At 42.6% G+C, this 15,257-nt stretch overlaps 1 protein-coding gene across 1 annotated transcript in view; it reads right to left on the bottom strand.

The window, feature by feature from the left end:
• Positions 1-15,257, bottom strand: part of LOC308673190 (vascular endothelial growth factor receptor kdr-like) — a 191,013-nt gene that overhangs the window by 49,037 nt on the left and 126,719 nt on the right. The window contains exon 12 of the mRNA XM_081336687.1: positions 1,189-1,297. Within this exon, the coding sequence (XP_081192813.1) occupies positions 1,189-1,297 (109 nt within the window). The remainder of the gene's footprint in view (positions 1-1,188; positions 1,298-15,257) is intronic.

The raw sequence follows: 15,257 nt of genomic DNA, 5'->3' as shown, positions 1-15,257 counted from the left end.
GTGAAATTATTAAATGAAACATTTGTTCAATGTGTTTTGCCCCATTTTACGACCTTTCTTGCCAGAGTTGTTAAGTGAATCACTGCAGTTGATAAGTTAGTAACTCGGTAGTTAAGGGAATCTGGCTTCCCCATGGACTTTGCTTGTTAGAAGGTCACAAAATGACATGATCCCAGGATGCAATGGTTGTAAACATGAACCAGTTGCCAAGTGTCTGAATTTTGATCACATTATCATGGAGATGCAGCAAAGGCCATAACTGTGGAAAATGGTCATAAGTCACATTTTTTTCAGTGCAGTTGTAACTTTGAACAGTCACTAAATGAACTGTTGTAAGTCAAGGACTACCTGTACAATGCATGGTTGGAGAATATGTCATGGACACTTCCACAAAATGGAGACAACTAAGGAAGTGACTTAGACGAAGGCTCTTCTGCATGTTAGATACAACTTCCAAGCTAAGCGTTGAACTAGAGCAGCCCATTGTGTGACCTCCAGTGGGGCGTCAAGGGCAATTGGAAAGACAGAGTTAACTCGCCTCGGCCCTTACACCTCAGAAATGCATAAGCAGTTGTAAAATATGGAGCGTGAATTGGGATGTGGAGTGGAAGGGAGGAGGAGGGGAGGAGAGGAGGAGGAAAGGAGAGGAGAATAAGGAGAAGGAGAAGGAGAGGAGGGGAGAAGAGGAGGAGGAGGAGGAAATGGAGAAGAGGAGAGGAGAGGCTCCCTTTTTATTTTTATTATCTAGCTATCTTTCTATCTATCTGTCTGTTTGTCTGTCAGCCTATCATATATCTATCTGTCTTGAGTGCACAGTAGCCTAGAGGTGGAGCTCTTGCCTCTTAGTCAGGGGGCTGTGAGTTCAATCCTAGGTAGCAGCAGGTATTTCTGTCTCTGGACTCAGTGGATAATTGTCTGCTGTGAACTCCGAATAGGCATCAGGAAGGGCATCTGGCCAGTAAACACTTGAGCTCCATTCAGTCTCCACCCCAACGCAAGGGATTACAGGGTGGTTAAAAGAAAACTTTTTATCTATCTCTTTGCCTATGTGTAAAAGGGGCTTTGATTGCATGACTAGAGCCACCATCTTGCCTTTTTCGACCTCCTCCCCATAAGAATCATTGCAGGTTGCATCTTCCACCAGGTGTTTCTGGGCCTCTGAGGGGGTGTGTGATGCAGATTCTTTACCTGTGATGTAAAACCTGATGTTCCTCTCTTCAGTGCCCAACTTGTTGGAAGCCACACAGTAATAGATTCCCGAGACGTTGCTCGCTGTCATGGTCAAAGTGCTCAAGACCTTCCAAAAGAAAAAGAGAAAGAAAGAAAGAAAGAAAGAAAGAAAGAAAGAAAGAAAGAAAGAAAGAAAGAAAGAAAGAAAGAAAGAAAGAGGTTAGCTTCTTTAGCCACAAAAAGCTGCAAGGAAATTGCTTGGTGACGTAGAACAGAACAGAGCTGGCACTTCCGTTGCCTTGCAGTCAAGAGCGATTGCAAAAAATATTTTAAGCGCTACATGAATGAAAAGTACACTATGGATTTGAAAGAGTTAATGGTATAAAGAGGGCATCCAACAGCTTGTATAAACCTTAAGGTAAAGGTAAGGTTCCCCCGCACATGCGTGCTAGTCGTTTCCGACTCTAGGGGCCGGTGCTCATCTCCGTTTCAAAGCCGAAGAGCAAGCGCTTGTCCGAGGACGTCTCCGTGGTCATGTGGCCGGCATGACTAGACGCCAAAGGCACACGGAACACTGTTACCTTCCCACCATAGTGGTCCCTATTTTTCTACCTGCATTTTTATGTGCTTTCGAACTGCTAGGTTGGCAGAAGCTGGGACGAGTAACAGGCGCTCACTCTGTTACGTGGCAACTCGGGATTCGACCCGCCAAACTGCCAACCTTCTGATTGACAAGCTCAGCGTCCTAACCCACTGAGCCACCGCGTCCCTTTGTATAAGCCTTAGAGACTGATTAAAAAAAAAATGTAACTTTCTTGGAGGTGTCCGGAAATGGGTCTCACAGGAGAGCAGTGAGCATAAAAGTGGTTAAATTTTCTGAGTCCTGGCAATACAAGTAGTCCTTGACTTACAATGGTTCATTTAGTGACCATTCAAAGTTAAAACAGCATTGAAAACAGTGACTTATGACCGTTTTTCACCCTTACGACCGTTGCAGCATCCCCGTGATCAGGTGATCAAAATTCAGACGCTTGGCAGCTGATTCATATTTATGACGATCGCACCGTCCCGGAGTCACGTCATCTCCTTTTGCGACCTTCTGACAAGCAAAGTCAGTGGGGGATCCAGATTCACTTAACAATCTTGTAACTCTAAACAATAGCAGCGATTCACTTAACAGCGGTGGCAAGAAAGGTCGTAAAATGGGGCAGAACTCACTTAACAACTGCTTCACTTAGCAACATAAATTTTGTACTTGATTTTAGTTGTAGGTCGAGGACTTCCTGTACAAGATCTAGTTGTCATTGGTCAAGGATTCTCTAGTGTTGCTTTTAGATCTTTCGATCTATTCTGAAATCTGCTCTGGCATTACCTCTTGGAGATTTTTGCTCAAGCTAAACAAAACAAAACAAAAAAAACTCGGAAGGATAAAAGGGTAGATTTCCTTGTAAGACAAGTAGCTTTTGTTGTTGGACATGTGCAAGAATTTTCACAACTCAAAGCCCTATAATTGGGCTGTAGGCATGGACAGACTTAATTAGCGACAAGCTGAATTTGCAGCTAAGGATGGCACAACGCAGAAATCAAGGTGACCTGATTTTTAACACGATTACGCTGGATTGATAAAGATACTCTTTACCTCCCTGTTGTAATTCCAGTTTGTGAACAAGTTACACTGCCATTTAATTTAGGGGGAAAGCTTCCAATAAGGGTAGGGGGAGCTTTCCCAACCAATTCTACCTATCAAAAGAGCTGGGCCATGGATCCCCTACAACAGAGGTCTTCAAACTTGGCCCTTTTATGACTTGTGGACTTCAACTCCCAGAATTCCTCAGCCAGGTACGGGTGAAAAAAGATGTGGCTGACTAATGGAAAATATAGATGCTGAAATATTATTTTTGTTCGCGAATTCAGCTTTCCTACTTATTGATTACAACAACAAGGTCAGGATCGGACATACATAAGCAGATTTGCGTCTATATGCTTGCAGGGTGGGATTCAAATAATTTAGCAGCCGGTTCTCTGCCCTAATGTAAAATCTGTTTGTCGTCAACTAGAGCGACGCGCCTGGCATTCTCATCATCACCAGGGTGACGCGCCTCATGGTGGCAGTGGCATCACCGGTGTGACACACCTGGCGGCGGCAGCCCCAGCACGATGCCCCTGGCAGATTTATCCTAACTGGTTCACCGCACTGAACAAAAAATTAGGTATCGTTTCTGCCAAACTGGTGTGAGCCGACTGAATCCCACCACCGCACGTGTGTATGAGGACTAATGAGGATTAGCAATGATTCTATCTTAGCTTCCTAAATGTCTCTTAGGAGCTTTGAGTTGCGGCCCTGGCAGTATTTTTTTCTGCTAGGTTTAACTTGCAAAATGAATTAACCCAAGGCAAAATACTGACCTGAACCATATCGGTGGGCTGTAATATTAGATCCTCTAAAAATTTTATCACACAATCTGCTATGCTCATTTACTAGTCTTAACTTCCATTTGGCTTTCAGTTTTCAACTCTCCTGTTATTTTTGGAGTGAAGTTAATACTGAAGGCAAATGAGGTTAACTTCTAGATCAAAGCATTCTACCTTTGAGCAGCTGGCAACCATTCTTCCTTTAAAAAAAAAGTCAGAAATAGTGGATAGAGATTGCCTTGGGAAATTTTCTGTTCCTTACGCTCCTACTTCTGAAGTTCCTGGAAGAGAAGAGCTGCCTTTTTCTGGCTCTTATTTGTCTCCAAACATGAAAGCAATCACACTTTAATTAGGAAGAAAAGGCTTCCTTTTTTTCTTTGATGACAAATGCAAAATGAAGATGAATTCACACTGTAATGATTGATTCTTGCATAAGGCCATTATTTGTGGAAGCGTTTTCAGCCTAGGATGGCAAACTCTGCTACTTCTCACTGTGAAAAGGATGCTATGACTTGTACCTGTCTCCATTTTGTAGAAAAAGTTGGGGCAGGTTTTTGTCAATACAATTCAGCAAAATTGATGGAATAGCAGCAGATGCCAAAAGAACTAAGTAAGAGAATGATCCTTGACATCCTCTGAACGGACATATGCTTCAAGCCCACCGACTCAGATCAAGGAACAGGTTTATAACAAGAACAAACATTCTTGATGGTACACAAGAGAAAAATCAAATTAAAAGATGGGGGAAGGAGACCACTGGACAAGGAATAAAATTAAAGGAGGATATGCTCAAAAGGAGACTCTTAGTGGATAACAACACATTGTGTGGATGGATGTAGAGAGAGACACAGAGCTTGGTCCACCTTCTGGAATGTTGGTTACTACCAGAAACATGTACCAATAGTGACCTAGTTTTGGTCAATGACAAAGCCAAGAAGGTGCCTTAATTCCAGCAGTTTAAAGGAAGAAGAAGAAGGAGAAGGAGAAGGAGAAGGAGAAGGAGAAGGAGAAGAAGAAGAAGAAGAAGAAGAAGAAGAAGAAGAAGAAGAAGAAGAAGAAGAAGAAGAAGAAGAAGAAGAAGAAGAAGAAGAAGAAGAAGAGGAGGAGGAGGAGGAGGAGAAGGAGGAGGAGGAGGAGGAGGAGGTTTTCGAAACCATCCCCAAACTTTGGCTATTTGCCCAGGTTATTTCGGCACAAACCTTTTCCAGTTGTTTCATTACATTTGGCAGCCCATATTTCTTGCAGAATCTTGGACTGTATCTGAGACTCTCTTTTTCCATGATTTCATTTGATCCCCTTTAAATTTCACACCTGAGAGTTGGAGCTGTTCCTCGTCCAACACTTTAAACATTTTAGTAATGGTGATGGTTAACTTTTATTTTAGCTTGGGAGAATTTTCCTGTTCTTGGAGCTATGGTTGATGTCATGATGTCTAGAAGGTGCATGGGAGTGAGATTTGTAGTCCTTAATCTTCTCATGGGTTCTGGCACCTACGACTGCTCCTCGACTTACAACCACAACAGCAGGTTGCCCATCATGTGTTTTCATATGCTAGGTTTCTATTCAGACTCCTCGTGTTCAATCAGACCTACTTCCAAGTAAGTGCACAAGGGATGTCTTCAACAAAGGAATTCCCTTGTGTTTATCTGTGTGTTTATGTGGGTATTATAAACCACCCAGTTTGTTTACTACAAGCTTCTCAGGAGTCCCTGATGGAGTAGGATATGTATGATGTGCACCTAATGCTAGACATGTCACTAGAAGGCAAAATGACGAAACTGCGTCTCGCATAATTTGGGCATGTCATGCAGGGGAATTCCTGGAGGAAGCAATTAGTGTTAGTGGCAAAGAGAAACCAGGCCATCAAAGAACAAGGTAGCTGGACTCCATCAAAGCTGATACCAGCCAGAACTTAGAAAAACTCAAAGAACCAATGCAAGACTGGAGGATATGGGGAGACCTGGCCCACAGAATGTCCAAGAGTTGGACACAACTGAATGGATAACATCATCACCATGTATGATGTAAATACTTGGGAATCAGTCATCCAAAATGCCCTTGCGAATGAGGGACTGTGAACACAGCATTTCCCTACAACATCTGACAGCAGCTGTGCCTGGTTATATAGAGAAAGACATGGCTGCCTTGAGCTGTCCTCCACTTGCACACCCACGTGCAAAGAACTGTTTTGAAGCTCCAGTTCAAAGCCCTGATAAGTACATAAATAAAAATTTAAGTCATGTCACCGTGCAGAAATTCCCAGGAGATCAATTACTTCACAGCTCTTAAATCTGTACAGATAAGGAATTTGAAAGCATGGAGTATAAATAAGAAACAGCCGTGCCTCTGTTTACTCCCAGGGTGACTTTATGATTAAAAAGAGAATAATTTATTATTGAAATGAATGAGTGGGCCAGTGTTATTTAATTTTGGCTTAGATTATTAGTTCTTTGCTCCTGCGATAGTTCAAACTAACTACAACTATTTGGAGATAAAGAGAGGCAAAACAACTCTCTGATTACGGATTTCCTAAGGCTACAAAATGTTTTAATGGCTTGTTTTAAATTTATCTGGACACTTAGTTCTTTTGTAACTTTCTAAAATCAATATTTTAATTATCTTTTTGCTATTTATTCCAAGAAGATGTTTTTAATTTCTAGTTGAAACTTTCTTTCTCTAAGGCCTAAAGGAAACTCACTCGTTGTAGTCAGACTTTTTGATTCAAAGTTTTCTAATAGCTGAAAAGCAGTTAACAAGCAATTTCCAAAAGTGACTAGAAAAGGAAGTACAGTGGTTTCTTGATCCTTAATTGCTTTGAAACTCATCAAATTTGGTACTAAGCGCATTTGGACTTGAAAATATTCTCCCAGTCCTCATCCTTTGTTTGGTATTCAATGCACAAGCAGGTTCGCATCCCACCAGGCTCAAGGTTGACTCAGCCTTCCATCCTTCCGAGGTAGGTAAAATGAGGACCCAGATTGTTGGGGGCAATTAAGCTGACTTTGTAATAATGCCGCTTGGGGTGTGTGTGAAAGCCCTAATAAGCAGGCATATACATAGAATGAAGGCTACTGCTAAGCTTGTAAGCCACCCTGAGTCTTCGGAGAAGGGTGGGATATAAATGGAATTAAAATTAAAAAAAAGTTGTCGGTGTTGGCTGCCATGTGACTCTCCACATTATTCCATATTGGGAAAAGATTGGTGCTCATCATTTTTGGTACTCGTTGTGCCTCCTGGAACCAATTAAGGATGAGTACCGAGGTACCACCGCATGTGAACGAAGTTGTCAGGTCCTCATAGATCCCTGTTGGGACACTGCCATTCTGGTGGGAGGAGGGGACCTTGGGGCCTTTCTACGATGTACCCATTTTGCTTTGTTCCTCTTTTTGCTTTGATGTATCTTCCTGGGAATTGGGGAGGAGGGATGGGTCCTGGGGCCATCCGGTTTGCCTCATCTCTGGAGAGTCCCGCCTGCTACCAAGATCATGGCATCTCCGAACAACTTCTTATCACTTTCTTGGCTCGGAGTCCTCACAACACCTTTGCATCCTCCGATTGGCTCTCCATGGACTGGGCAGTTGGGAGGTGTTTGAACAATGGGCTTTTAGCCTAACGTTTTCACACGGGAATGTTAGATCCTGCCTACTTTCTCTGCAATCACTTTCTCTCAACAAGAGATCCTTTTGAAATGGTGCCTGTTTCAAGAGTTACGCTTTCTTGAGGGAAGAGCTGAGGCGAGACCGTACTCATGTTTCCTTTCAAAGGTGCAAACTGTGGTTTCAGCAAGATGGCTGTTCTCTCATCTCCCAAAGCTCTAAAACTGCCAGAGGTTGCTGCCTTGCAATCTCCTTGTGAGGAACAGCAGTATGGAGCACCTGTGGGCAATCTCAAGTCCTGTCCTTGTTCGGAGAGGAGTTATCAAAGAAACATTCTACTTGTTGGCTTTTCATTCCTTGTAGTGCAGGAACCATTCCTTGTTGGTTCCACTTTCTGAAGCCACCTTTGGCCTCCTGTTTCTTCCTGCATATTTTGGAATTAATGGTAAGAAATCCTTCCCATGGAAAAATGCTTTTGTTTTGATTTTTTTTAAAAAAACAACAGAAGATTTGAAAAATGGGACACTAGAGGGAACTAAAGATTACAATTAAAGGAGAAGAGCACATAACCTTGATTTACAATTAAATATTTTAACATTGGATACACCAAAGGATCTTTTTGAACAATGGACTCAGAAGTTCATTTTAATAGTGTCAGCAGAGACCTATGGAGAGATAAAAGTGTCTAAAAATGATAAGGAACATATTCAACCTGGCAAGATTGAGACTAAGTTGAAAGTGGATTTACAAATGACAGGCTACAAGAATGACATGGAAAAGGATGCTACACTGGAATTCAAAAGGAGCCCTAGAACACTTGCAGGAATTGTGTATGTCTAGTCTAGTGATGAGAAGGACTAGGGATGACATGATACCAGTCTTCCAATATTTGAGGGCTGCCACAGAAACTTGATTTGATCATAGAACTATATTTGCTGTATAATATTGGAAAGTATTATCCATTTAGGCAATCATTATAAATATCCTGCTGAACATTTGTGCTAGTTACTGCCACAAACTCTTTAACAAAATAGCAGGCTGAAATCAGATTTTTATACAGATAGTTCTCAACTTGCAACCATCATTTAGCGATGATTCAAAGTTACAATGGTGCTGAAAAGTATGCCTGGTCCTCATATTTACAACTGCTCCAGCATCCTTACAGTCATGGGAATATAATTCAGGTGCTTAACAATCATCATGCATTTATAATGGTTGCAGAATCCCAGTGTTACATGATTGCCCTTTACAACCTTCCAACAAGCAAAGTCAATGGGGAAGCCAGCAGGAAATCACAAGACACGGTTACATGATATCTCGCTTAATGACCGTGGCGTTAGATTAGGATCATAAAAGTGGAGATGGTCATGTGAGGCAACACTTAATGACCACACTACTTAACAACAAATTTTGCAGTCCCTACTGTGGTCGTAAATTGAGGACCACTTGTAAAAGCTTTTACAAATCATTTGTGGTCATAAAGGTTTGTTTCCAAATGTAAGATAAGCAACACTGTTCTTAGACTTGCATTGTTTTGAAAAGAAAATATTAGGAAATATTTCACAGTTTCAGCTTCCATAATTCAAAGCTTGGGTGGAAAGGAGACCCCCCCTCCTCCTTTTCAAATTCCCAGGTTCTTTCTCTGCATTTTCTTATTTTTAGTTGAAGCCACCCATGAGTTGGAATGAAGTGACTGAACACAGACATGTTTGTTTCCTCCCCCTTCCTGGCAAGTGGGCCTGCTTCCAAATAAAGTCTTCTACTACAGCTACATTTTATTTTTAAGTAAGTTGATAGGACCTTTGAGGGACCCAAAGGCATTTTTGTAAATAAAGTTATTTCTAGAGTTTTGTCTTTGCGCTGTGGAATGAGCCAGTTTCCCATGGACTATTGGTTTTAATTAGGAGGGTCATAGTAAATTCAAGTAGACAGATGGCCTGGCCATGCAGGGGACATTTATTTGAGAGTCACTGTCAATCACTACAGACAGAATGGTGAGAAAGCAATGAAGATCATGTCTCAAAGACGCTGTTTAGATCAAAACCTTTTCTGGAAGCCGAAGCTGAGAATCTGGAAGCTAAAGTGTATGATGAATGGGAACTGGCTATGTCTAGTTTAGTGAAGAGAAGGACGAGGGGTGACATGATAACAGTCTTCCAATATCTGTGGTGCTGTCACAAAAGAGAGGGTGTCAATTTATTCTCCAAAGCACCTGAAGGCAGGGCCAGAAGCAATGGGTGGAAACTAAAACAAAATTGATTGCAGTATTCCAAGTGTGGCCTTACCAATACCTCCAGTTTTGGTTACTGCGATGTAAAAAAGATGTTGAGACTCTAGAAAGAGTGCAGAGAAGAGCAACAAAGATGACTAGGGGACTGGAGGCTAAAACATATAAGGAACGGCTGCTGGAATTGGGCATGTCTAGTTTAATGAAACGACAGAGAAGGAGGTGGCTGGATGGAGTCACTGAAGCAGTAAGCGTGAGCCTAAATGGACTCCAGAAGATGGTAGAGGACAGGAAGGCCTGGAGGAACGTTTTCCATAGGGTCGTGATGGGTCGGACACGACTTCGCAACTAACAACAACAACAGTTTAATGAAGAGAAGGACAAGTGGTTACAGGATTGCAGCCTTCCAATATCTCAGGGGCTGCCACAAAGAAGAGGGAGTCAAGCTATTCTCCAAAGCCCCTGAAGGCAGGACTAGAAGTAGCGGTTGGAGACTAACCAAAGAGAGAAGCAACCTGTGGGTGCTACAAGCTGTGGGTGCTACATCACCTCAGGGAGCACCTGCGGCCGGCGTCAACTTCCCTCCACCCTGTGCGTTCCCACAGAGAGGGCCTCCTCAGGGTGCCACCGGTCAAAGAATGTCGACTGGTGGCCCCCAGGGGGAGGGCGTTCTCTGTGGGCGCGCCGGATTTATGGAACCATCTTCCGGTTGAGCTCCGGATGGCGCCCGACCTTCGCTCCTTCCGGCACGATCTAAGGACTTACCTGTTCGAACAAGCCGGCCTGGCCTGATGGGTGATGGGTTTGGGTTTTATTGTTTTTTATGTATTTTAACTTAACTTATTGTTATAGTTTTTGGGCATCTTGTTTAATCTTTTTTTAACTTTTGTATTCTTGTTTTTTTAACATGTATTGCCCTGTTCACCGCCCTGAGTCCTTCGGGAGAAGGGCGGTATACAAATATAATAAAATAAATAAATAAATAAATAAATAGAACTAAGGAAAAATTTCCTGACAGTTAAAACAATTAACTAGTGGAACAACCTGCCTCCAGAAGCTGTGAATGCTCCAACACTGGAGGTTTTTAAGAAGAGACTGGACAGCCATTTGTCTGAATTGGTATAGGGACATTGGACTAGATGTCCTCCAAGGTCCCTTCCAAAATAATAATAATAATAATAATAATAATAATAATAATAATAATAATAATAATAATAATAATAATAATAATAGAGAGAAGCAATCTAGAACTAGCTGTGGGTGCTACATCACTTGGAGATTTTGAAGAAGAGACTGGACAGCCATTTGTCTGGAATGGTATAGGGTCTCTTGCTTGAGCAGTGAGTTGGACTAGAAGACCTCAAAAGTCCCTTCCAATTCTGTTCTTCTTCTTCTATTCCTCTCAGTGCTTGTATCAACCTCAAGGGCAAGATAACATACCTGAAAGCCCTTTTGAAGAGTAACCTACATCGTAAGAGATAGGGTCTTATTTACAAGGGACCAACCTGCTCTTTAGCATTGCTTTATTCTCAATTTTGGTGAATGTGCCATCTGCAAAGTGGGGTCCTAGTCAGAAACAAAGATCAGGGAATTTGAAGAGCAGCAAAAGAGGCCCACCTAAAGATTCATCCTTCCTTGTCATGGATGAATTTATTGGTCATTGGAGAAGCAGTGTTTGCCTCTGTTAATCCCAACAATAGAGGTTGTGATCAGCTTTCCAAATTGTACTGCTTTTAATAAAGGACTCAAAGTATTTGGCTATATGGATCTGGCCTTTTAAGTTAGTTCTGAAACTTTGACTGTTTTAATGAGATGATTATTATTGGCTGCCTTGATTGGCCAAGGGTCAAAAAGATGACATCACTGTCATTACATCATTGAAAATTGAGTTAGTGGAAGGGTTAGCAGGTCGTGAGAATTCTAAAAAGAGGTCAACTGACCCAATCAGTTAACTTCTAAACCAGGGGCTGTCTGGATTTTGCTTCCAGATCTGATAACTCCTAGTTGAACATCCAAAGTGGGCCTACAAGAGTCGTGGTGGTGCAGTGGTTAGGATGCAGTTGTTGTTAGCTGCGAAGTCGTGTCCGACCCATCGCGACCCTATGGACAACATTCCTCCAGGCCTTCCTGTCTTCTACCATCTTCTGGAGTCCATTTAAGCTCACGCCTACTGCTTCAGTGACTCCATCCAGCCACCTCATTCTCTGTCGTCCCCTTCTTCTATTGCCCTCGATCTTTCCCAGCATTAGGCTCTTCTCCAGTGAGTCCTTCCTTCTCATTAGGTGGCCAAAGTATTTGAGTTTTAGCTTCAGGATCTGGCCTTCTAAAGAGCAGTCAGGATTGATCTCCTCTAGGACTGACCGGTTTGATCGCCTTGCAGTCCAAGGGACTCGCAGGAGTCTTCTCCAGCACCATAGTTCAAAGGCCTCAATTCTTTGGCGCTCAGCCTTTCTTATGGTCCAACTTTCACTGCCATACATTGCAACTGGGAAGACCATAGCCTTGACTATACGCACTTTTGTTGACAGGGTGATGTCTCTGCTTTTTAGTGTGCTGTCTAGATTTGCCATGGCTTTCCTCCCCAGGAGCAAGCGTCTTTTAATTTCTTGGCTACAGTCCCCATCTGCAGTGATCTTGGAGCCCAGGAAAACAAAATCTGTCACTACCTCCATTTCTTCCCCATCTATTTGCCAGGAATTGAGAGGGCCAGTTGCCATGATCTTGGTTTTCTTAATGTTAAGTTTCAACCCAACTTTTGCACTCTCCTTCTTCACCCGCAACAAGAGGCTCTTTAGTTCTTCTTCACTTTCTGCCATTAGAGTGGTATCATCTGCGTATCTTAGGTTGTTGATATTTCTTCCGGCAATCTTAATTCCAACTTTTGATTCATCTAGCCCTGCCTTTCTCATGATGTGCTCTGCATATAAGTTAAATAGGCAGGGCGACAGTATACAGCCTTGCCGGACTCCTTTCCCAATTTTGAACCAATCAGTGGTTCCGTGTCCAGTTCTCACTGTTGCTTCTTGACCCGCATATAGGTTTCTCAAGAGACAAATAAGATGGTCTGGTACTCCCATCTCTTTAAGAACTTGCCACAGTTTGTTATGATCCACACAATCAAAGGCTTTAGCATAGTCAATGAAGCAGAAGTAGATGTTTTTCTGGAACTCCCTAGCTTTCTCCATGATCCAGCGTATGTTGGCAATTTGATCTCTAGTTCCTCTGCCTCTTCGAAATCCTGCCTGTACTTCTGGTAGTTCTCGATCCACATACTGATGAAGTCTAGCTTGTAGGATTTTAAGCATGACTTTACTAGCATGAGAAATGAGTGCAATGGTGCGGTAGTTTGAACATTCTTTGGCACTGCCTTTCTTTGGAATTGGAATGTAAACTGATCTTTTCCAATCCTGTGGCCACTGTTGAGTTTTCCAAATTTGCTGGCAAATTGAGTGTAGCACTTTTACTGCACTGTCTTTTAAGATTTTGAATAGCTCAGCTGGAATACTGTCACCTCCACTAGCTTTGTTGTTGCTCAGCTTTTCTAAGGCCCACTTCACCTCACATTCTAGGATGTCTGGCTCGAGGTCAGTGACCACATCATTGTGATTATCTGGGACGTTAAGCTCATTCTTGTATAGTTCTTCTGTGTAATTTTGCCACCTCTTCTTAATCTCTTCTGCCTCTGTTAGGTCCCTGCCATTTTGGTCCTTTATCATGCCCATTTTTGCATTAAACGTTCCCTTCATCTCTCCAATTTTCTTGAAAAGATCTCTGGTCCTCCCTATTCTATTGTTTTCTTCTATTTCTTTGCACTGTTCATTTAAGAAGGCATTCTTATCTCTTCTAGCTATTCTCTGGAATTCTGCATTCAATTGGGCATATCTATGTTTTTCTCCCTTGCCTTTCGCTTCCCTCCTTTCCTCAGCTATTTGCAAAGCTTCCTCAGACAGCCATTTTGCTTTCTTGCATTTCTTTTTCTTTGGGATAGTTTTGGTTGCTACCTGTTGTACAATGTCGCGAACCTCTGTCCATAGTTCTTCAGGCACTCTGTCTATCAGATCTAATTCCTTAAATCTATTTGTCACCTCTACTGTATATTCAACAGGGATATGATTTAATTCATACCTGACTGGCCTAGTGCTTTTCCCTACTTTCTTCAGTTTAAGCCTAAACTTTGCAAGGAGAAGCTCATGGTCTGAGCCACAGTCAGCTCCTGGTCTTGTTTTTACCGACTGTATAGAGCTTCTCCATCTTTGGCTGCAGAGCATATAGTCAATCTGATTTCTGTGTTGACCGTCTGGTGATGTCCATGTGTAGAGCCATCTCTTGGGTTGTTGGAAAAGAGTGTTTGCTATGACCATCGTATTCTCTTGACAAAATTCTATCAGCCTGTGCCCTGCTTCATTTTGTACTCCAAGGCCAAACTTGCCTGTTATTCCAGTTATCTTTTGGCTTCCTACTTTAGCATTCCAATCCCCCATGATGATAAGGACATCATTTTTTGGTGTTACTTCTATAAGGTGCTGTAGGGCTTCATAGAACCGGTCAATTTCATCCTCTTCAGCACTGGTGGTTGGGGCATAGACTTGGACTACTGTGATATTGAATGGTTTGCCTTGGATTCGAACTGAGATCATTCTGTCATTTTGAGGATTGTATCCCAGTATTGATTTTCCTACTCTTTTATTGACTATGAAGGCTACTCCATTTCTTCTGAGGGATTCTTGCCCGCAGTAGTATACCTGATGGTCATCTGAATTAAATTCACCCATTCCTGTCCATTTTAGTTCGCTGATACCTAAGATGTCGATGTTCAGTCTTGTCATCTCTTGTTTGACCACGTCCAGCTTTCCTTGATTCATGGATCTTACATTCCAGGTTCCTATGGAGAAAAAATCTTTACAGCATCGGACTTTCCTTTCACCACCAGACATATCCACAGCTGAGCGTCCTTTCGGCTTTGGCCCAGTCGCTTCATTCTTTCTGGCGCTACTAGTACTAGCCCTCTGCTCTTCCCCAGTAGCATATTGGACGCCTTCCGACCTGAGGGGCTCATCTTCCAGCGTCATATCGTTTTGCCTTTTGGTACTGTCCATAGGGTTTTCATGGCAAAGATACTGGAGTGGGTTGCCATTTCCTTCTCCAGTGGATCACGTTTTGTCAGAACTCTCAGCTATGACCTGTCTGTCTTGGGTGGCCCTGCACGGCATAGCTCATAGCTTCATTGAATTACGCAAGCCCCTTCGCCACGACAAGGCAGTAATCCATGAAGGGGTAGGATGCAGTACTGCAGGCTAATTCTGCTGACTGCCAGCAGTTTAATTCTCACTGGTTCAAGGTTGACTCAGCCTTCCATCTTCCAGATTGGTGGGGGCAATAGGCTGACTCTATAAACTGCTTAGAGAGGGCTGTAAAGTACTATGGAGCTGCATATAAGTCTAAATGCTATTGCTACAAGGATGGTATACATTGGCTACCAGCAACACATTCCTTAGGAGCTGCTTTTTCTTTTGTTTTTGAAATGACTGTATTCCTACCAGCTGAAATGCAATGAGACCATAACATAACCTAAGTGATAAACTGGGAATTGCTCTCCGGCACTGCAAGAGGATGGGACAGTTGAAGGAATGCAAGACGCATGAGAAAGTATCTGAGTCTGAGCTAATTCCAACCTCATACCACATTCCATTAAAGACTGGCTGTCAGAGCACTGACATTTTTTATTATTTTATCTGGCTAACCAAACACCAATAAAAGTACTTTCTAGGATATGAGGGGAAGCGAATTGGCCTGTTTGCTGAAAGTTCTGTTTTTGATGGGAACGAGGTCCATGTGCGATAAGCTTAGGTTGC

Source organism: Vipera berus, assembly GCF_964194415.1.
Source record: "Vipera berus genome assembly, chromosome: 11".
Lineage (NCBI taxonomy): Eukaryota > Metazoa > Chordata > Lepidosauria > Squamata > Viperidae > Vipera > Vipera berus.
This window is presented reverse-complemented; position numbering and strand designations above follow the sequence as displayed.